Source organism: Hetaerina americana, unplaced genomic scaffold (assembly GCF_022747635.1).
Source record: "Hetaerina americana unplaced genomic scaffold, ioHetAmer1.1.p SCAF_10, whole genome shotgun sequence".
Taxonomy (NCBI): Eukaryota; Metazoa; Arthropoda; class Insecta; order Odonata; family Calopterygidae; genus Hetaerina; species Hetaerina americana.
The window spans coordinates 19,673,193-19,695,194 of record NW_027286070.1 but is presented as its reverse complement, the minus strand read 5'-3'; the positions used below and the strand labels follow the sequence as shown (position 1 = coordinate 19,695,194).

The following is a 22,002-nucleotide window of genomic DNA, read 5'->3' as shown; positions in this document are numbered from 1 at the left end:
GGCTAGTTTTAAGGACAAGGAAGGAGTCAATTAATTAGCTGGATAGCTAAGCATATTATTTACTATATGCTGATTTTTGTTTAGTGTCATATGGTGAAATTGTCCTGGATTGCGAAATCGTCTATCGCAGTTTACTGCTGAAATATTCGAGAATAAAAACTTGAATTAGCGAATGGCGTTACTCTTTTAAAATAATTTAAGAGCTTCTGCTGTATGTTTAGTCCAGGGACGGATATAATTCCCATTGCCCCAACCTCTCGAAATATTTCCTTCACATGAAAATTCATTCAATTTGCCACCTCTTTGGCAGGGGAAGGTTTAGATACCCTACAGCGCCAATCCATAGGAACACCGAACTTGCCTATAGCTTTTCATAACCCTTACCCCCTCTCCCAAAAAATGTTATGTGCATGCATATATGAACAAAGAGCGACAAGAAGTTATGCGCCAAAAACTAACGGCCTAATGTCGTTCTCTGAGGACTAAATATGATTTGATATATGCATAATGCATTGGTTTACCATTCCCTTTTTTCTCCTCTTCCTGATGCGTGGTGGTGCGAATCCTAAGTCGCTTCGACCCGAAATGCGGTGTACGAAGGTGCATACTGGTCGTCGGCCCTCTTTCTCATCGAGGTATTTGAATCCACAAGGTGGCGTGGATGCATACGCTATGTCTCCGTCGCTATGTGCTTTTGGGTTGTTTATCTTTCGCGTTGCAGCGGGAACTGTTTGGATGGAAAACACCATAGCGATACAAAGTGCTCCCCGGGTAAAGTTATCTTGGAATTCGTGTGACAAGATTTCGCGATTTTTTTACTGGTTACTTATTTTTGTCTTTTGGGAGAAGTGGATGGAATGGAAAATTGGGGTATCGACGGAGCCCGATAAAACGTTGCTATGTGACTGCAGGCCGGGTGTGCATGGTGGCGAACACGAGGGAAGAAGATCACAAAACGTTGCGGAGATCTCAAATGGGCGCGTGACTTTTTTCTTTTTCATTTTTTATCCACTTTTGTGATTCTAAATTAGTGCTAATTTTAGAGCGGCTTTCCTCATAAATCTTTATTTAAGCGGGAAATTGTGTAGGTTTAGGCCATTGGGAAGGTACCAATGAAAAATCTTTTCGCCCCTGAGTGTCAAGTCAGCTCCAGTCAGCTCAATTTGATCACTTTGAAGTACGGACGAGCGGTATAAGAGAGAATGAATCACCAGTATTGAGCTTTTTTATTTCAGATGACATTTCTGTGACGTCCCATGGCGTAGTGCTATTTATGCTTATTGAAGGTACATCAACTTTGAAAGACTCCGTTTCAATTATCCACTTTAAACCTGAAAGAATTACTCAGTTAACCTTGAAAGACCTTGATTAACCTTGAGTCCTCCTCTTCAATGGGACAAAAGAGTTCATCGTGTCCCCGGTGAATCCAGAAAAAAATCTCGGGAAATGGGTCAACGAGTTCCATTGGCATCCGTGTCCGATCACCAGCATTCTTTCTTCGGAAAATCGTAAAATCATCATCGACCAAACACGAAACGTAGTCTTGTCGCAGAACCTTGAATGTGTCAACAGTTTTGGTTATTATGTAGTCAACTATCTCGTCTCCTCTCGGCTAATCAAATGTGATAAAACCAATTGATTCCCGTGCCGTTGCCCTCATTTAATATCTGCGATATGATAGCCCGGAAGAGTCTTACATGCCACATCGCCTCATCGAATGTCAAGAAAGCGATTTGGGATCTGATTCGCGTTCGTCCTCGTTTCCTTCTCGTTCGTCTGTGCCTCTATGTTTCAAATCATGTATTAGAATCAATAGATTTAGGGACGCACGGGGTAATTTTGGGTCAAAAAGTTTGTCTGAAGCAATTTTAAGGTGAAGAAAATATTAAAATGTATTCAAATTTGTATTGAACCATTGCGACCAAGTTTGTGGTCCCAATGGAAAGTTTATCATGACGTGAGATTATGTACTAAGGATTCTTATTGGAAAGGCTTGAGAGAGATTTTGTCAAAATAGGGTAGTTTTGGGTCCACAAGTTTTCTCCTCCTTGGGACTACGTATGTATCTGTCTTCTTTGTATCCTCAGCAATTAACGTATCCTACCATTCACCACGGAGTTATGGTCGTTAATGTAAAAAAGGAATTTATATCAAACAAGAGGTTTGATAACATTTTTTGAGGAATACCTTATGTAACTTTCACTGCGTTAGAGATAACAGCATCGATGGCTACACTTTGTACTCGACCATTCAAAAAAACTTCAATCCTGCTCAGGATATTTCTTTGTATTCCATAGGCTTCTAACTTCGTGTGTAATTTATTATGAGGTACTGTGTCGAAAGCCTTTTTTTTAATCTAGAAAAACGGCGTCCACTGGAATGTGCTCTCCCCCGAACCAAAGATGTCATGAACAAAAAGCACACAGTGTCTCTCGCGAGTTTTACCCTTTCGGAAACCGTACTGGTTTTTCTTAAATATATCTTGGCTATCGAGGTGTATATGTGCATACGAAACCCTCATCGAGTTATGTTACGTACGGTGTGTTGTTTTTTAAGAATTATAACCATCGAGGATAAGATATTAACGCAGACAGCGGAAAACATGAAATCCAAATAGTAGTTCTTACTTTTGTAGTTACTACTGACTGCTCATGACAAATACATTGCGGCATGTCTTATCTGGAAATAGCTTCTTTTAATATTCGTCCTCTCGTCGAGGTGACCCCCTCACTGGGGCTTTCTTCATAAATGTCTGGGAATCCCGGCCTTTGGCTCTTGAAAAACATTTGGATGGATGCCTAAATTCGGATTCCAAGTTCACAAGGGAAATCCCGTCTCAATCCGCTGCTTTAAGAGGATTTAAATCAATTTAGTTGGAGTTAGAAAATACATTTGCGAGAAAATTGATTCTTTTGTGCCCATGTTAGCGTTGGTACGCGCGTTAAAAGAAAAACTGACGGATTCTCATTAATTCCTGATAAGGTAATTATTTATTTCACTTTTATGATTGCACCCTGATGAAACTTCTTATTTTAAAATAGATCACAATTGTAAGCGAAATACCTCCTCTGGGGATCGTAAACCTATTTTTTTATTCCATTCCGACGAAGTGTTTCCACAGTCATTTTAAAAATAGAACCCTGGCTGTCCTTGTCGCTGTTGTTCAACGACCTCTGACTTGACTCCAGCTAATACGTCTCACTTTGAGGGAAACCTATGAAATTGTTCTCTAGGCATAGCTGTGAACAGACTTTCTGGAAATTTTAACTCGAATTACCGCGTCGAATTTTTTATCCCGTCTTCGTTCGTTGATATCAATTTAATTTTTTTCTGAATTAGCATTCACCGAGGGAGGGGATAGTAATTGTCGTAATAAATTTTTATTTTACGTACATTTTTTAATTAAAAAATTCTAAGTGCGATAATTCCATTGAATGCGTCAGGTGGTATTGATGGCACCCGGTATAGCGTTGCAACTTTCTATTTTGAGAAAATCGTCATAATCCTTGCATTCTCGTATGATTAGAGTATTTTTCTGCGTTCGAACGGTCGATGCAACAAATTTTATGTACAAATGGGTCGACGGAAACGAAAGCGCGCTTTAAAATGCGCAAGCCGGGAGCTGGGAGATTAGGGTGAGACGATCGCCTGGAGGGATCCGCCCTTCAGATTCCGTCCGTGCTCCGCTGGAGTATAAAATACATTCACCAGACGCTTGTTTCGTGTCCGTCAAACCCTCACGCTCTCTCCTCCTCCTCCCTAAGAATTTTTTTAACCTTCAGACGGTTTCGCCCCTCGCGCGGCGAACATATCTCTCGGCTCTCATTTCTCTATTTTATTCGCCCGTGCACCTGACTCAGTAGAAGGCCGACGGCAAGGCGACTTCATTCGGGCGAGCGCTTTAAGATTACAGACACGCACCCAATCTTAAATACTACGACAACTACTAGATGCAAATGAAAAAAATATGAAATAGAGGGATCATTTGACAATGATTGCGACGAAATTTTTGACGCTTAAATTAACAAAGAAGCTCCTTTGATTAATATCACAGCAGAAAGAAAATAGATCTTTTACCCCTACATAATGTCACGCAAGTCGCCACAAGGACGTGTGGTGGGATGTGTTGAGGTGTCAACTCTACCATCACCTACTAAACCGACCTTCGGGTTGATTACTGTGTTTATGGTTTTTTTATATTTTAATATATATATATAGTTCCTTTCCCTGTATATAAAATATTATAACATACAATAACTATAGTTACACTATATATATGCATAGTAATATGTTTATATATGTATATATAAACACACACACACACACACACACACACACATATATATATATATATAATATAATATATATATATATACACATACATACATATAACCATTAACATACTAATCAACCCGAAGATCGGTTTAGTAGGTGATGGTAGAGATCACCCAGTACTAAGCCCTACACGGCGTGTGAAAATTCACACATCAGGGTAGGGGGGCCAGTTACTTTCCCTGTGCCGGTTATGGTTTCCGAGGAAGACCTGGTACCCGAAAAATCACTTTAGCTTGGGCGAAGCTGCAGGTGCCCAGAGTGCCTTGCCCTGGAATCGAACCCGGGACCCTACAGTCAGCAGTCCAACGCTCTACCCACTGGACTACCGCGACCAACATAAATATATGTAATAAATAACTGTATATGTATAGGTATTTTATATATAAACATTTCTATTTATATATATATATATATATTTCTATATATATATATTTCTATATATATATATTTCTATATATATATATATATATATATATATATATATATATTTATATATATATATATATATATATATTTATACTTGGTATGGTGGGCGAAGAGAGGGGTTTGTTGGGAGCAATCCTATGGAGGCAGGAAAAGTGGATGAAAGGGGTGTTGACCGGCAGTGGGATGTTGAAGACTGTGATAGAGGGTAGAATGTTGGGCAAAAGAGGAAAGGGAAGGAACAGGATAGGGATGTTGGATGGGATGAAGGGAGGAAGAAAGTACTCAGAGATGAAGAGGGGTCTGAGGTAGAGTAGGGTACTGGATTTTTTATTTTGTAAGGAATTACAAAATATTTATTTAGTAGCTGTGTCCATCCAAAAACCTGCCTTGACCGGTAGATTACCTTATAAAAAAAATATATATATATACATATATATATATATATATATATATATATATATATATATATATATATATATATACACACATATATATATACATATATATATATATATATATACATATATATATATATATATATATATATATAAATTTCTTCGAAATGGAACGCTCTTCGGCGACGCGCATAGATAAAAACACATGTGTAGATTTTTAAAATATAAGCGTAAACTTACAAACGTACCTGTCTATGTGTTCTTGAATTCATCTGTACTCTTCCTTGTCCTTAAAAAGAGCCAGATTTTAGCATTTGTGGCTATTATCTGGTAATTTTCAGTTGCAAAATAGGTTAAAACACAATCTCAATCTATGAGATCGTAATTTTAGTGCCAATTAGGCACTAAGGCTCCTTAGGGCCTTAGTTTCGAATAAAAGCAAGTTTTTCGTCGTATTTTTTGCATAATGGAATTATCTTCCGATTGCAAATGCTCAAAAACAAAAGTGAAGGTAACTTTATGAACTTTAGGGCAACAATTGGAATATTAGAATGCATTGATATCGGCTAAACTCAATGAATTTTCGAAAAAAATATCAACATTTAATGTGAACTTTGCGTCACTTTCAGCGGCTTTGAGATTTAGAAAATCCTGAAATGGCATTCCATGGGTTACCAAATATAGCGTAGTAATTTGTAAACTTTATTCAAATTTTATGTCAAGCCCCATTCACTTCTGATTCTATAGGTGTACTGCATAGTTAACGGCGTGATAATCAGCGGAGTAACAAACCAAAACCAATTGACAATTTATGTTCAGTACTACAACTCTTCATGCTATGTAGGCCAACGAAAATGAAGTTTTTGTGAAGTTCCAAAACGATTCTCTTCATGAAATAACAAGACCTAGAAAGGATGGCGACTTTGAAATCTCTGTGGAATAGGAAGGCTAATAGACGTACGTAAAATAAAAATTAGTCATGTCAACACTTAATGTCATCTTCACCTGAAGATGACATTAAGTGTTTGAAACCCGGGTCGTGAATAAATCTCTATTCAAGTGAAATTTGCATAGTTTGTTTCCTTTCCATCATGGATAAATTTCACAGGGTTAACCCTAATACCGTTCGGTTTGTTAAAAATTAGAGTATTTCCCGTTGTTTCAAAAATATACACCGTATGTGTAATATAGCGGACAAACACAAAATTTTCACAGTCTTGCTATCAGAAAGTGTATGGAACACTTAGGAGGTAGATATTCCTTAAGAACTCCAGTGACCTCGGCAAAGAGCTATAATTTTACTAAGCATCGTCATCCGAGTTTGTTCGGGAATCCCTATGGTAACGGGAGCTGAACGAGATATTAAACCCTCTAAAACCAAACTGATTCGGTTTCGATTTCAGAAGACGTGAAAGTGTACACGAAAGGCTCTAATTATATCACAGGGGTGGAAGAGAGCTGAAAGTTTTCTCCTTGCATCCCTACACGTCTGTCCCTTGGGTCCAAGTAAGCCTTCGCCGGGCATCCGGCTTCCCTCTGGCTCAAGAGTTTTATGAACTACGCCCACTGCAGAGGTGGGCAGGTAACCCACCAAAATTAAACTGGCCGGCAAGATGTAATTTTAGCGAAGGTCGTTTGGGGTCGCAATAAGAAAATGCTTTCACTAAGCATAGATAGATATACTTGACTGTCTAATTGGCGTAATCATAATTTGGCCTCAAATTAAATAATATAGTAGCAAATATTGATGTAAGCCAGCGCCGTGCCTAATATTAAATTTAATTTCCCTCTTCAAGCCGGACGATTTATTCAGTTGGGAATCGCGTTTGTCTGCTAATCCAAAGTTCAGGGAGTTCGAGTCCCATCTCGGGCATGGGAGTTTTTTAAACCGTGATGGTTCGGTCCCTGAGATATCTAATCACAAATCAGGACTCGTGTATATCGGACTCTCGAGGTACATTTCTTTCTCATATTTTTAAGAATAAACTCCGGGGAACTCCTGGGGAACCTAAAATTATTAGCAACCAGGCTCAGTCTTTGGTATATTGTGGGACTCCGTGTAAGAATTATATACAGGTCCTGTAAGAGGACTCTTAACACCTTAGCGTTCTTTCCAAATTGAATTTCCGGTGAAAATTTGAATTCCCTTTAGCTGCTAAAATATAGGAAACTACATAGACCGACCGGCAAATTATTTTCAGTGATTCTTTGTCGACAATACTGTCGAGATTTTATCAGGATCTCTCCGAGGCATAAGGTCCACCAAGGTGTACCCAAACGGGAAAAGAGAAGAGAAATGAAATAATCGCAGCTGCATGTGCGTCGTTAGTCGTCAGAGCGAGGCGAGGGAGGAAAATAAGCGTCAGGGGATGCGACATGGGTCGCCCATTTCGTGTGTGCTGTCTTCTGGTGTTGCGAAAAGGGAGCAGCGGAAGGAATGGGGACGGATGTGCAGTGGGATGTATCAGGGAGGCGGGAGTGAGGAGGGAGGAAGTTTGCATCCAACAGATTATGATTCTCGCAACCCAAAGCCGCTTTCACACGATACAAAAAAAGGTTTGCTTAGGGAAATTGTACGACAATTCTTGAGAAAGCCCCTTCACACGGTAAAATTTGTCTCCACATTTTGCTCTTAAAATCTTTCACTGATATGGCTGGAATCATGACCGCGGCCATACTCAGTTTGAATCGACTTGGGCAGTACATTTTACATTAAAGTTCTCGTTCAGAACCCATCTCTAAAGTTTCTTGGTTGTATTATGCATAATTCCACTATGTTTAATGCTAATTTCATCCGTAATAACCAATATAACGTAACCAATCAGAACTTACGTTTGGATGACAAGCGAAGGGATACGGTACTGCTTGAAAGGATATGCGTGTAGATTGCGTTGGATATATTCTAACCGTTGTTTGTTTACATTGAGACACCTTGATAGTAAACAATTTTTTTATTAATTGTTGCTGCTGGCGTATTATACCACCATTTTGCGGTAAGAGGAAACTTTAAATACCCCCAGTCAAATATTATTGCAAAATTTTCACTCCACGAAGTTCTTTATAATTTTCGGCGAACTTATTCTGGTTTTAATGCACTATTAGCAGTAGTCTACGGGATCAGATTAGATTTATGATGGAAAGTGGCATTTACACACTACTGTCCTCGTAAGCCCTAACAGACATGGCATAGAATATCCTTAGTTCTGCATATTTTCTACCTCCCTCAATAAGAAAAAGAAATATGAAAAAAATTGCGGATTGAAAGCCTTAGCAACTTTGGTACCTTGATATCACATAGTAATTTCTCGGACGGAACCCATACAAGTACAGCATTCTCTAAATGTCACTAAAATGATTAAAAATAATTCCTTCGTCTATGGGCTCATCACATTTGCCTATGCGTAGGTACATTATGACCACCCGTTTTCCATTACGTAACGATATCTGCGGTGCTGCATCAAAGTAAATTAGTGTTCACAAAATGTAAAAGATGGAGACTTATCCGAATGAAAAAGAAAAGGAGAGCTGTTGTTTCGCTGGTGTGAAACCTAACTTTGAATACGCGTCGAGTCTTGGGTACCCTTTCCATTATTTAATTTCGGATTTAACAGAATACAAAAATAGCTTGTCTGTTTCTTCATCGATTTGTAAAGGACGAACAGAAAGAGTCTCTCTTATGTTGGTAGGTGTGACCTCTTTGAGGAGTGAAGAGGAATTTGGCAAACGGGCCGATCGAAATTAGGAATATTCCCTAGCACAATTCGATACCAAAACCGTAGGAAATGTAGCTAAGGCGATTTAAATCTCCCATATGCTATAAATCACTGTTTACTTTAATAGCTGATCGCCCCACTATACGCTCTCCTGGGTGCTTGAAGCGTAAGATGTAGATGCATGCATGCGTTGAATAAATTCAGGTTGTTTTTGGGTGACCTTGTGTATTCTAGGCTTTACATGGAAGAAGACAGAGAAAGGTGTATATATATTTTAATATATTAAAAGAATATATTGTGAACTAGACAAGGGCCAATACATATATTAAATTATCATTTTATCCATATGCTACAGCCAGAACTTGGAATAAAACCGCAGTTTATTATTTCAGTCATTCATATCCATTCCAATACTTCTAATTGACCTCATATTCTCGATTAGGTACTTCCGAGAAAATGTATTCTTAAGACCTATTGCTCCACAGTATCTTTTCACTCGGAGTTGATCCTACTTTTGCAATCCGTTTAATTATCTCAGGCCCCGAATTTCCTCACAGTGATGGAGCACAGGAATAACGTATACCTGGATTTTTATAACACGTTTCTGTGCTAAAGAATCTTTAAAAAAAAACATATGAGGACATGAGGAGTCTGGGAGTACCATCCATGTCGTCGATGTGGTTTTTCGCCGAATGGAAAAGTTGCGGCTGCATTCAGCGAGGGTTTTCGCTTGCGAAGGATGCGAGGCCGGGGACTCGCGACCAGCATCCCGCAGCATGCGTGCAATTAATCCTCTCGTGACCTCGAAAGGACACTTTCATCTTGCGTTGACGCTATCATCCGCGAAGAATAAGAATAAAGGCATGACTTTGCAAGACCTCCTTGCGTACTCGAATGAGAAAGAGTTTCTCAACATCCAGGACTGGGCACTAGGAAAGCGATTCATGCAAAACGGTCGTCGCAAATGAGGTCACGACCCCACCATTTGGCAACGCCTCTCAAGTCATTATCGGTATCGTGTATGAAGATCGACTTCCGTATAGCCCGATCGTATGAAATGCAATAAAACAAAGGAATGGGGGCATGTTTGTTGTTCCCTGAAATACTTTCAGCGCTCGCAATGCATTCCAAGATATCATGGACCACGCCCACATATTTATTTTTTTTGTATTTTTTGGTACCCTGCAAGCAGGGATGAGTACACACCACACTAATTTTGACCCGGATATTTTTACGCCTACCGCGATCGGACAACGCTATTTTGATTCCTTATCGCTGGTGGAAGAAATATCTTAAATCTATCTGTTCTGCACTGAATCTCTCCAATTTTATTGACATGATCTCTCCTACCGCAGTACGATGGGGGTAATAATACATTTTAAACATCCCTGCTAAAAGAGACCTCCTTCCAATTTATGCAAGAGCTTCAATCTGTAATTTAACCTTCGCTCCGGGAGTGATTCCCAGCCTAGCTGCTCTAATAATGTGGATACACTACTAAGCTTATCATAACAAAGTGCTACAAATCTATCTCCTCTACGCTGCTCGCGATCCAATTCGGCAACTAATCCAACTTCGTGAGGATCCCACATACTTGCAGCATATTCTAAAGGAGGCCTAACCAGCGACAGATAGGATTAATCTTTCATCACATTTATCCAGTACTCTTCCAATCAATTCTAATTTTTTGTTAGCCAGTCCACATATTCCCCGTATGGATTTCACCCAGGAGAGGTCATGAGTGAGGGTAACGCCTGAGTATTTAATCGAGTGTATTCATTCCATTTCGGTGTTCCGGGCGTTCCGGAGGGAAGTACTCTTTTTCCAAAAATTCATCGCTACGCAATTTTTAAAATTTAATTTTAATTGCCAATTGTCGCTCCAGCATTATATAGCATTTAGACCGTCTGATAAAACTGCTGTGTCTTCAGGATTACAGATATCTCGGTAAACCACCCTCAGCAAATAATGTATCTTACTATTAACCACGGAGTTAAGGCCGTTAATGTAAAGAAGGCATAAAAGAGGTCCGATAACCCTTTTTTGAGGAATACCTTGAGTGGCTTTCAGTGCATTAGAGCTAAAAACAACAATGATTACTCTTTGTACCCGATCAATCAAAAGGTCTTTAACCGAAACTAGGATATTTCTACAGGGTTCGTCCGGAAAATAAGTGTACTGATTTTTTCCCGCCGCTCCAGGCGCGCCCAGCACCGCTCTGACGGGCTGCGATTGGAGGGGGGTATGTTGGCAAGCGACGCTGAAAAAGGCAGTCGGCTCTGAGCTGTGGTGTAGTGAGGAGCTCTGTTAACGCGAACCTCCACGCTCGACCCACGTCACGGAACGCGATGCCGAAGTTTTTGGAGCAGCGTTATTCCATCAAATTTGCGGTAAAGCTTGGGAAATCGTCTACCGAAACTGTCGGTATGATTAACCAGGCTTACGGGGAGTCAGCCATGTCCAGAAACATGATCTTTCGGTGGCACAAGATGTTCGTGGAGGGCAGAGAAGAGGTCGACGACGAACCACGGCCTGGACGCCCATCAACGACACTCACCGACGAAAATGTGCGAAAAGTTCGCGATGTACTGAACTCTGATCGTCGTCTTAGTGTTCGGATGATAGCAGAGCAGTGTAATGTGCCAAAAACAATAGTGCACGATATTATTAGGGAGCAATTACAGATGCGAAAAATTTGTGCAAAGTTGGTGCCGAAAGTGCTCAGTGATGATCAAAGACTCAATCGTTTGGAAATCGCGACACAACTTGCGGATCACTGCAAAAATGATCCACATTTTTTAGAGAACGTTGTTTCGGGTGACGAGACGTGGATCTTTGAGTACGACCCGGAGTCGAAGAGACAAAGTGCGGAGTGGCACACCCCATCATCACCCCGTCAAAAGAAAGCTCGCATGAGCAAATCTCGGATCAAGGCGATGCTCATTGTCTTTTTTGACAAAAGAGGAGTCGTCCACTACGAATTTGTACCTGAACGACAAACTGTAAATGCTGCATTTTACGTCCAAGTGCTCGACAGGCTTCGAAAACGAATCGCCCGCGTCCGGCCAGCGATCAAAAACATCCAAGCCAACATTTTCAACCAATTATGATCTTTATAGATGAAAAATATGAATTGCACGTGTTTTAAAAATAAAAATATGTCTCTAATATAAAATTAAAATGCTCTTTAAAGTTATTATTTCGTTTACGTTTGTTATGACATAGCAAAGACATGAAATTAATGCAAAAGGCCTCAAGAGGTTTAATATTTTTGAGCGTTCGAATGATGTTGGGTGAAAATGAATAACAAATTCAAAGAATAAGTGCCGATCCAAAAATATGCAACTCCCCTCAAAATCAAACTGCGTCGAACTCCTAAGAACATTATATGGTCAGTGAAATTCTGTTGCTGTACGGTACAACACCCGGCTAATTATTTTATGACTTTGAAAACACGTATATTTTTATTTATTTAAGGGGATTATATTGGGGCGAGATTGAGACTTCATAGTACCTTCTTCACCTAACCTCTACACATTACAATGAACCATACATACCCAAGATCCCATTCCATTACATACCATACATCCATACCCTAGATGGAGGAAAACCCACCTAGGTGGGACTCGAATCCGTGACCTCTGGATTGGAAGGCGAGGACGTTACCCCGCCGCCACCGGGACCGGCATATTTTGTGTAAAGAGATATGAGAAAACAATGTAACGGCCCCACTCCATTCCTTCCGTTGTTTTCACTTGCCTACAAACTAACTTAGAACCCATAAATAATCTACCATCATCGTAATCCCCCCCTCCCGTTGGTTTTTGAAACACAAGGACAACCTTATTCACATTCAGTCAAAATCTCTTCCCGTTCATTTGAAAGATCGAGCTACACAATCCCCTTGGACTTTCATCGACTGTCGTTCGTAGACCCAAAATGGTCAAAATGGGGTTTTTCCCACCCCTGTGCTTCCTCTCGTGAACTGGAAGATGTATAAATACCCAAATGCTGCTGCGCTGCTGGTTATAGCTTTACAGGCTTCCTGCCTATAGCTTCAGTCGGGGGCAAAATAGTGCTCGAAAAACGTGCATCTGTGTGTCAATGTAATGGTGTGTTACTTATGGTGAAAAAGGGAAAACTATTTATGAGATACTATGAAGGGTGAACTCGATTCAGCAAAGCTTCTTGACGGTGACCACGGTGAATACTTGAAAAGAAACCCTGAACAGCTGATCCCAGGTGAGAAAGACCATGAAGATGTTTAAGCCGGGAACATTATTTTCAAATAATAATTTCACGACTTTTCGAATATTTTATCCTCTTTCATTATAGCCTTGTTATCTCTCTCAGTTTATATATTTTTATTCATTTTTAAGAGCGGTACTTAAAACTATGAATAAAATACGTTACTTTATTGTTCAGCCGTCCTATTTGGATTCCCTGGGGCGGATCGCCAGCCATATTAAGGGCAATTCAGGTACTCATGTTACCTTCACAGAATTCGTAATTATAGCCTCGGGATTAAAAGAATATCCAAAGGCCCAATACTCGAAGGATCATTACGTAAACAATAGTGAAGAGGACATAATATGCGTTATACTAACTTAAATTATTTTCCAATTTCTCTTCCAGTTCCTTTATACACGGTCTATCAAACCAATCTATTCTATTTTCTAGTAGTTAGTTTGTATTCTCGAGTCTGAAAAAGACAAGACGCCGATACCTGCTTAGTTTACTTGGGTAATACCAACTTTTTTAATTGCATTAGTCGAGAGTTATAAAATACTGGTAAACTGTTTCCATGACATGAATCCGATGTGTTTCGTACATTAATCCATGGTTTTTTATTTGGTCACGCGTCCATCCATACTGACAGGTTGGCATTTTCGCTGGTATTTCAAGCATGTTTCCTGCTGCTCGGAGTCCCACCTTCCCGAAAACTGCAGAGTCAAATAAATAGTTTGTTCACGACTTCGCACTTGTTCCGACGTTCTCGACTCTTTAGTGGACTTAAACACACTCTTCCCTTCACGCTCTGCGAATATTTGCACTTAACTCTCCGTGCCAGTCGCAACCCGAATGCTTTTACCCTAGGAAAGGAAACGTGAGCATTTTTGAGAACCAAGGACGGCGACTGAGGGGAAATACGGGGGAGCCTCCTTACTTGACCCCAAGCCTAGGTACTGGGAGGAAATCCTTATTTACAGCTTGCAAATTAAATCTCCTTGCATAGGTATCTTATATTGGAAGGACCATTAGACCATTAAGTGTGTGGAGGCCAAATATTTCTGCCGAATCCAAGCACTGGCCGTTTGACACACTCAACATCTTGCTCATCTTCGTTTCCACTACCTGCCTACTAATCATATCTCGTACTCAATCCCACTGAACTTGACTGATTGCAAAGTAAATAATAAGCCTGACGGTCATACGCTCTATGATCCCCTCCACTGACTGTCGAAGGGAAGAATATGTAATTTAATGTATCAAAGTTAATTCATTGTAAACAGTGTGTTCACCTTATACGCCTTTCCGATCTCGTTATCTGCCTTTATCTACTGCGCTTAACTAGACTTAAGAAAGCCTTGATGGAGCAACGCTAGCCCCCCCTTGTCGGCAGCCGTTTTTTTCGTAGGCAAAGGTGTTACAGCTGAATAAATGCTTTGCGTTAGCTCTTTGGAAATTGTTTTAATGGTAAAACTGCCCAGAATGGTACCGAACCGCGAAGTGTTTTTCGGAAGTGTTTCTTTGTGATCGATACTGAAGACTAGAGCCCGACAACATTATCGAGGGGGAAAAGCATATTATTTTATACCAATTTTGGGTGTGAAAAAAGAGGTAAAAGCCAAGTACATTATGAAATACTCTAGTGTGCAGATGCCTAGTTAAATCACCCGAGCCTTTTGTTTTTCAGGTAAGCAAACAATATAAGTTCGACTAAATAAACTTTTTATAAGATGAACTTGGAATACATGCTATGCATTACGAAGCTCTAGCGTATGATATTTTGTTTGTTATCATAAAATGACGTAAAATTTCTATTTGGGATAACAATTATTGTCGCATTCTGTGTTCATTGTATCTAATCGGAGGAGACTTTGGACACCTATATAGTCGCATTGCCCAGTATATAGCATTAGATAGATATATTTGCTTTAGGTACAAATAGTACGCAACCACAGACCCATTTGGGTACCTCGAAGGTGCTTTGTGTAGATGTTCCTGTTTATAGTTTTTTCCGGCCCCTTAGGTACAGGGCTTGTGTAAGAACTATTGGTTTATCGCCTTTATTGTAACAACTAGTAGTGGTGGCGGCCGGGTAACGTCCTCGTCTGCCAATCAAAGGGTCGCGGGTTCGGTTCCCGCCTGGGTGGGTTTTCCTCCACCTAGGGCTTGGGTGTTTGTAATCATCTCCATTGTTTTTACTATTAATTGTTCGATGTAAAGAAAGAAAGTGCTGTTTTCGGACTAAGGCTAAATAAAAAATGAATAAACATTAATAAAATTTGATTCCAACGAGAAAACCACATCATTTCTTCCAGAAATACCCATCGTCGATCACATTTCCTCACTAGTGCCAATGAAAATTGCTTTTAAGCATACGATCTCGAGTTCATTCGCTTTGATTATGTTAGAGTGGTTGATTTATCAACGGAGGACTTATCTGTTCTTATGAAAATAGACGGCGTTGACTACGACCTTGGTGTTGCTAAAATAATTGTTATTTAATCCCGACCCACGAAGGCTAGTTCCATTCATTGCTCCTGAGAGTGTGGTCTTTTCAATCTATTGGCATTTTAACACAGTAGTTTTTCTTATGCATATATTTAATACTTACTTTTCCTCAAGCTCAGACAAAGTATGGGAATGTCGACCCCCCCCCCCCCGCGAGCAATGCGATACGGAAAACTTGCAGACGCGATAATATCCCATGAAAAAGTCACCCACTTCTGTTTTCAAGTATTGAACTGAGCCACGACAATCTTTTAAAGATATAAACAATGCTGAAGGGCGTAGAGTAGCCGTGATTGATTAGTTTCTTAACAGCATTGCATGGAGCGAACGTTTGCTTCGAGGTAGTTGAGCAGTAAAAAACATTGCTGGTGAGCAATGGTTGGCCTTCGAATCATAGCGATCGAATTCTTAGATCTGAATCTTTCCTTTGTACCTTTTGAAAAATATTTAAGATTAAGAAACTAAGTCCCACGAAGCTCTTGTATAAATTGGAAAGGAGTCTCTTCAGCAGTGATGTTGAAAATGTATTATTACCCCAATCGTACTACGATAGTAGAGATAATGTCAATAAAATTAGAGAGATTAAGAGCAGAACAGATAGATTTAAGATGTCATTTCTTCCACGAATGATAAGAAATCAGAATAACACTGTCCGACCGCGGTAGGTGTAAAAATATTCGGGTCAAATTAGTCTGGTGTGTATTCATCCCCTACCACACACCCTAGCGCTGTACTAAAATAAATAAACACAAGATGCAATGGCTGGTAAATGTATTAGCCTTCACCGGCCGTTGCATTTTGGTAGAAAAACAAACTCAGTGCGTCTTCAGAGTAAATGATTTTTAACAGTATCCAAGTCTCCTTCCTTCTTGCCCTTCACTTTTCCTGAGCCCCCTCCTCCATTTGTCTGCTCCTGTACGTTAGGTATGGATTGAGGACGTGTTTCTGCAATCCCATTTGCCCAATTCTACTACCGGGTTTACCTCAACATGCAATTTGGAACAACTAATTATGTATAACGAATCTTCGAAATAATGAATTTCCACCCGCCAATTTCAATTTTATGGTGCAGCGAGACCGGATCGTGACGAGATGACGTCGGAAATACGAAAAAAATATACTGAAGTGGAGTCATCTCCTCACTAGACGTGACTACTGTCACAATAGTCGAAATTTCGATGAAAAAAATATAATTCTGAAGAGGTGTATATTCAGGGTTTAGAAATAAAGCAAATTATCGCTTATCTTCGAGGTCAACCTTTGATGAAAATCAGAAAGTGGAAAGGACCTTGCGAAAATGCGATAACTTTTTCCTGCTTCACGGTTAGAATATCAATCTACACGACGTGCGGAATTTGGCGTACTATTTTCACCGAAATGGGAAATAATAGGAGGCCATGATCGCCATTATTATGAGCGAGGCCATGATTTAGCGGTGTCCTCAGAAATTTCGTATAAAATATGATTAAGTCGTTCACTCATCCAGAGCATGCATGATATGATACAAAAAATAGTATTCCCGGAAAAGTAGGAGGAGGACGGAGCGTCCGTGGCTCTTTCTCCTGATTCACATCTAGCGTATTAACCCGCCCAAGTCCGTTCGTGCACTCAAACCTGGGGAAAACATTTTCACTGTAGCGCTCAACGAATGCGGGCAGTGGAACCTTCTTTTGATTCTAAATAGCCTTGACTCCTTTCAGTCGCGCATAGCAAAAAAGGCTCATCTGTGTCTGGCCGAATTCGGAGAAACGATCGACTACGTGGGCACTTAACATTTTTGAGAATGACTCAGTTGCGATCATTTTAGGACTGACGGCCTCTAAATATGATTTTCAGAAGCGAAAATCTGTAAGATTCTGCTGAGGAAGCATTTTGACCAGAGCTTACCAACAGATTACAGTTTATTTGTCTGTAGGGAAAGAGTGTGGGAACTGCTTCATTCGAATTTATTCCAGCAGGCGAGCGAGAATGATCTGACTGGCGTCAAATAATTGGATGTTCTCTGAAAACACACATTTCATGCTACAAGCATATACACAAAACAAACATTTCATACATTTTGTCCTATGCTCATTCGTTATGAAATTTCCCTATCTCTTCCATAAGGAGTTTGTTTTCTGTCCTAGGTTTAGCAAAGAAGCAATGGAGGTAGGCATTCACTTCCTTTTATAGCATTTCCTTTTGTGATAGGCATTTGATATAATATTTTTATATTTCCAAGTAAATCTGCTCAATTAAAAAAAAGAAAAAAGTAATATCGAATCCCTTGGTGCCTGAATAAAATGTAACCTGGTTAGGTCACTCTTACGATCCTTAAATATTGTCATCCCTAATGTATCAATGTGTTAGTTGACTTTGACTAACACAGTGAAGGTTTCCTGCTCCATAAATTTAGATTTGGGTGAACCCAAATCACCATTTTGAGAAAATAATAGTAATAAAAATAAAAATTGCACCTTCATCATGATCATTTCAACCAATAAATTATCTGGTCTAATAATTAAAAAATAGTGTGGATTATACATGTATAAGAGTGTAAGAACCTACCTCCAAGTCAATTTACTAAAATAAATGGAAATTTCTTTAAAATGTAAAAATAATTTTTAAAAATTACAAATAAAATATTGTATATATATAATTGAGTACATTACCCACTCTTTAATTAAAGCCAGTATTTCTCTGTAATCATTATTGTAAACAATGATGTGATAGTCCATCTCATCGTTACGTATACAGCTACTGAAACCCTTTTTTACGCACATATTGACTTCATAATGCATGTAAATTATATAATGTATGATGGAAATACTATCCATATATTTCTCATAACATGTTATCACACCCTTTCTCCCCTTAATAACCACCTCTTCTTTTCCATTACGTTTTCATTTTGTTTTCAAGATATTCCCTGGATGGTCATTTTTGAGACTTTCACATTCCCTATGCCTAACATCATTCTCAGGCTGTGGGATACATGGGGAGACCTGAATTAGAAAACATTTCCATCATCTTTTGATCCTCTGTTTATTTATTAAGAGATTATAATTTATCTTTTATTGTTAGAAATAAAACTATACGACTTCTTCTGTAGTTAATTAAAAGTACCTGCATTGTGGGGAGTATCTTTTTGGTTATTGGCATTTAATGAAAGATCTAATAAAGATGCATAGATAAAAACCAAATATTGTGAACTATCCATATTAATACAGTAATTAAAACACACTATGTGAAAATTAATTGGCTCTTATTTTTACAGATAACTTCAAATACCTATACATGAATTAAAATATAACCAGATTTGTGTGCATCTATATCATGTGCTTCATGTTCCCATGTATGACGAGAATTTTTCTGATATTTAAGTCCTGTTTTAGTTGTGAAAGTGTTTTTACCAAGTCACAGAAATAATTGTGTCCTCTCCATCCTAATTCTTCCCATGGCTTGATTTATTTGTTACTTGAGTTTTCTTCATCATAGTTTATCATATCCCTGATAAATCTTACCTTATTATAGTAACAAAGTTTGACATCCTTTGGATCTTCTATGAACTTTGAATCCATCTTTATGTTTGAAACTTGCTCTGTTTACTTTGTTTCATTGCTTTGTTGGGTCCTTGGTGCTTATAGATTTCTTCTCTGTGGTGGTTCACTTACACTCAATTAAATTTGTGGAATGTGTTTGCTTTGGCCCATTTTATCAAGAAACCCTAACCAAATTCAGGGAAAGTATTCATTAACCAACTATTTCTGGATGTAAGCTAGTATCTTTATTGAAGATTCATTATTCTTTTAGGTGGTGATTTGTACTATGTTTTTGGGGACAAATGGTTTACTATATGGAAGTGGTGGAAAGAATCAGATTTAGACCTCAACCTTAAGTTTTAGGGCCTTGTTTAGTTTTTTAATAATTTCATATGATTGACAATGTTCTTTTATTCAGTAATGTACATTAACAACCATTAAAACTTCATATTTTTTATAATTATGGAAACTGTTTGAAAAATATAAAAAAAGTTTGAATAATTACAAAGATTTTTGCTTTTTTCTTCGGTGTTTTTAGATGAATCCTTTTTCCATATACATGCATATCAGATTTATTTTTCTGGAAGAATCTTTGTTGGAATTTAATGAAAAATAATTCCTTTTAGGGAGCTCCAGCTTTCTTGGGGCTTTTGACAGCTTGTTTTGTGCCCACACATAGGCATTCTCAATGTACAAGGTAACTGTGCTGATCAGAGTGAAAACAATGTGCATTATGCTGTGACTAGCTTAACCAAACCCTTTAGGTAGATAAGTGATGATGATCACTTTGGGGATACCACATGCTCATTTTCAGTTATGCTTATTTCTAAGTTCAATTGCTGCAAGTCTATAATGTATGCTAGCAAGGTTAAATCAGTTGTTCAGCATGAAAGTCTTTTTACTACCCTAATGAAGTCATCTTCTATCATTAGAAGGGCAAGTGTTTTATTGTTTAAAAAAAATCCAACGTCGTCATATTTGTAAAGAGGAGCCCTGTAAGCCCTCTCTGTCACAGGGTCAAAGGCCATTATTGCTTGCTTATTTTGCGTAATGATAAAACTAGGAGCTCAAGAACACATTTACCTATTTTTATACATTGGGTGAAATTTTGAAATGAGGGAAAAGATTTCTCCATTTTATTTACTTTATGGTGTTTTAGTGGATGAATTGCAGTAGAAAATTTCTATGTCAAAGTTTAGGTAAAAATAAAAGTAACATGAAAGCAAATAACTTCAAGAATTACCCAAATTGCTCTAGACTGGATTGCAACTCTCTTAGTGTGCATTGATTATCTAGTATCAGAGAATTAGAAAGGGAGCTGAAAAGAAAGTAAAAAATAAATTAAAATTATTAATTTTAATGGTCCAACTTTTATGATATTTTGCAGTGACTATTAATTATTAACAAGTTGAATGTCTTATTTGGGTCATTATTTTGAAGTACATTTAAGTTTTCACTTTCCGTATTTTATTTCTATACCTGCTGATAATAATTGTCTTTCTCAAAAATATAAAAAAGAAAGACCCATTTTAATCATTATCCACTCTGTGAAGAATTTATTTTCCCCAACACATTCTCAAACAAAAATATGTTCACTAAAAACACAAAGAAAACCTTGAAATTTTACTTTAGAAAGTTTAATGTGTGAGGTGATAAGGGGAGCTAATGATGTATTTTGGAAGATAGCACCCTTATATTACCTAACTACTCATAGAAAACAATTTTGATAATATATTTTTATTAGTATATCTTATGGCTTGTTTGTCAACCATTGCATTCCTCAAAATTACATAGCAAATTCTCATTGAATCAATTGGATTCACTTTCAGCAGTACGACATTAACATTACTGTTGACCATTGAAATTGCAATTTTCAACTCCACATAAGTCATAGTTACTATCATGCCATCTATCTGAGGTCTAAAAACAATTGCTATAACTAATAATCCATGCCATAAAGAGCATACATTTCAATATGCTCATGGATGATAATTATAACCTCGTACAGTTTTGAATTTCATGAGATATGTATACATCTTTATTATTATATTGAATTTTCTTGCTACAATAGTCGAAAACAGAAGAAGGAAGTTGAGGAACTTGCTGTTATACCACCTGCTTTGCTTGGCACTGCAATAAGCAAAGTAGAAGTTATTGAATTCACAAAAATATTTCCTGATTTAGTGCAAGAACTTACTCAGACACCGCTGGAATCAATTGATTCCCCAACTCCTCCAGCCAGCAGACAACATTTTAGAAAGGTATTAAATTGTAGGATAATCTAGAGTTACCTCACACCATTTTGAGCATGCCAAAAGATATATTCATCAACACTGTACTAATTAAATAGACTAGGAAATTAATTTAAGCTTGGCTATATACCTTATATAAAAAAGTGCTTGAATTACTTTATTTTGTTCGTAAATTTACCAAGGACAGATTTTATAGTCTCATCAAATTGAAGATTAACTACTTTGTTTAAATACTTAAACTGTATTATGGCTACTATTTAAGTTCAAAATTGAGTGTTAACAGTTTAATAACTGACAGACAATGTTACTATGGTATGAATATTCATATTCTCAAATGATCTATATTATTTGTTGGTGTGATTGGATTTGCTGATATCTTCATTTTATATTAACATTCATTTTAACTAATGATTGGATTTAACCAAACATATGAAACTGGGCCAAAATGAAAAAACCCATGTACATAAATATAGACAACTATTATACTTACCATTCTTTGGAAGGTGATGACTGTCCTCCCTCTCTAGATAATCAATTTGTTCTTCTTTACGAGGTAGATAACTGCCATTAAGTAAATTACAGCAAAATAAATACCAAATTATAGAATCAAGGATAATGAAAA

General features: G+C 38.2%; 1 protein-coding gene across 1 annotated transcript in view; it reads left to right on the top strand.

Annotated features, from left to right (window-relative positions):
• Window positions 1-22,002, top strand: part of LOC139700001 (farnesyl pyrophosphate synthase-like) — a 37,029-nt gene that overhangs the window by 2,647 nt on the left and 12,380 nt on the right. Inside the window, exon 3 of the mRNA XM_071598422.1 lies at window positions 21,200-21,389. Coding sequence (XP_071454523.1) covers window positions 21,200-21,389 — 190 coding nt within the window. The remainder of the gene's footprint in view (window positions 1-21,199; window positions 21,390-22,002) is intronic.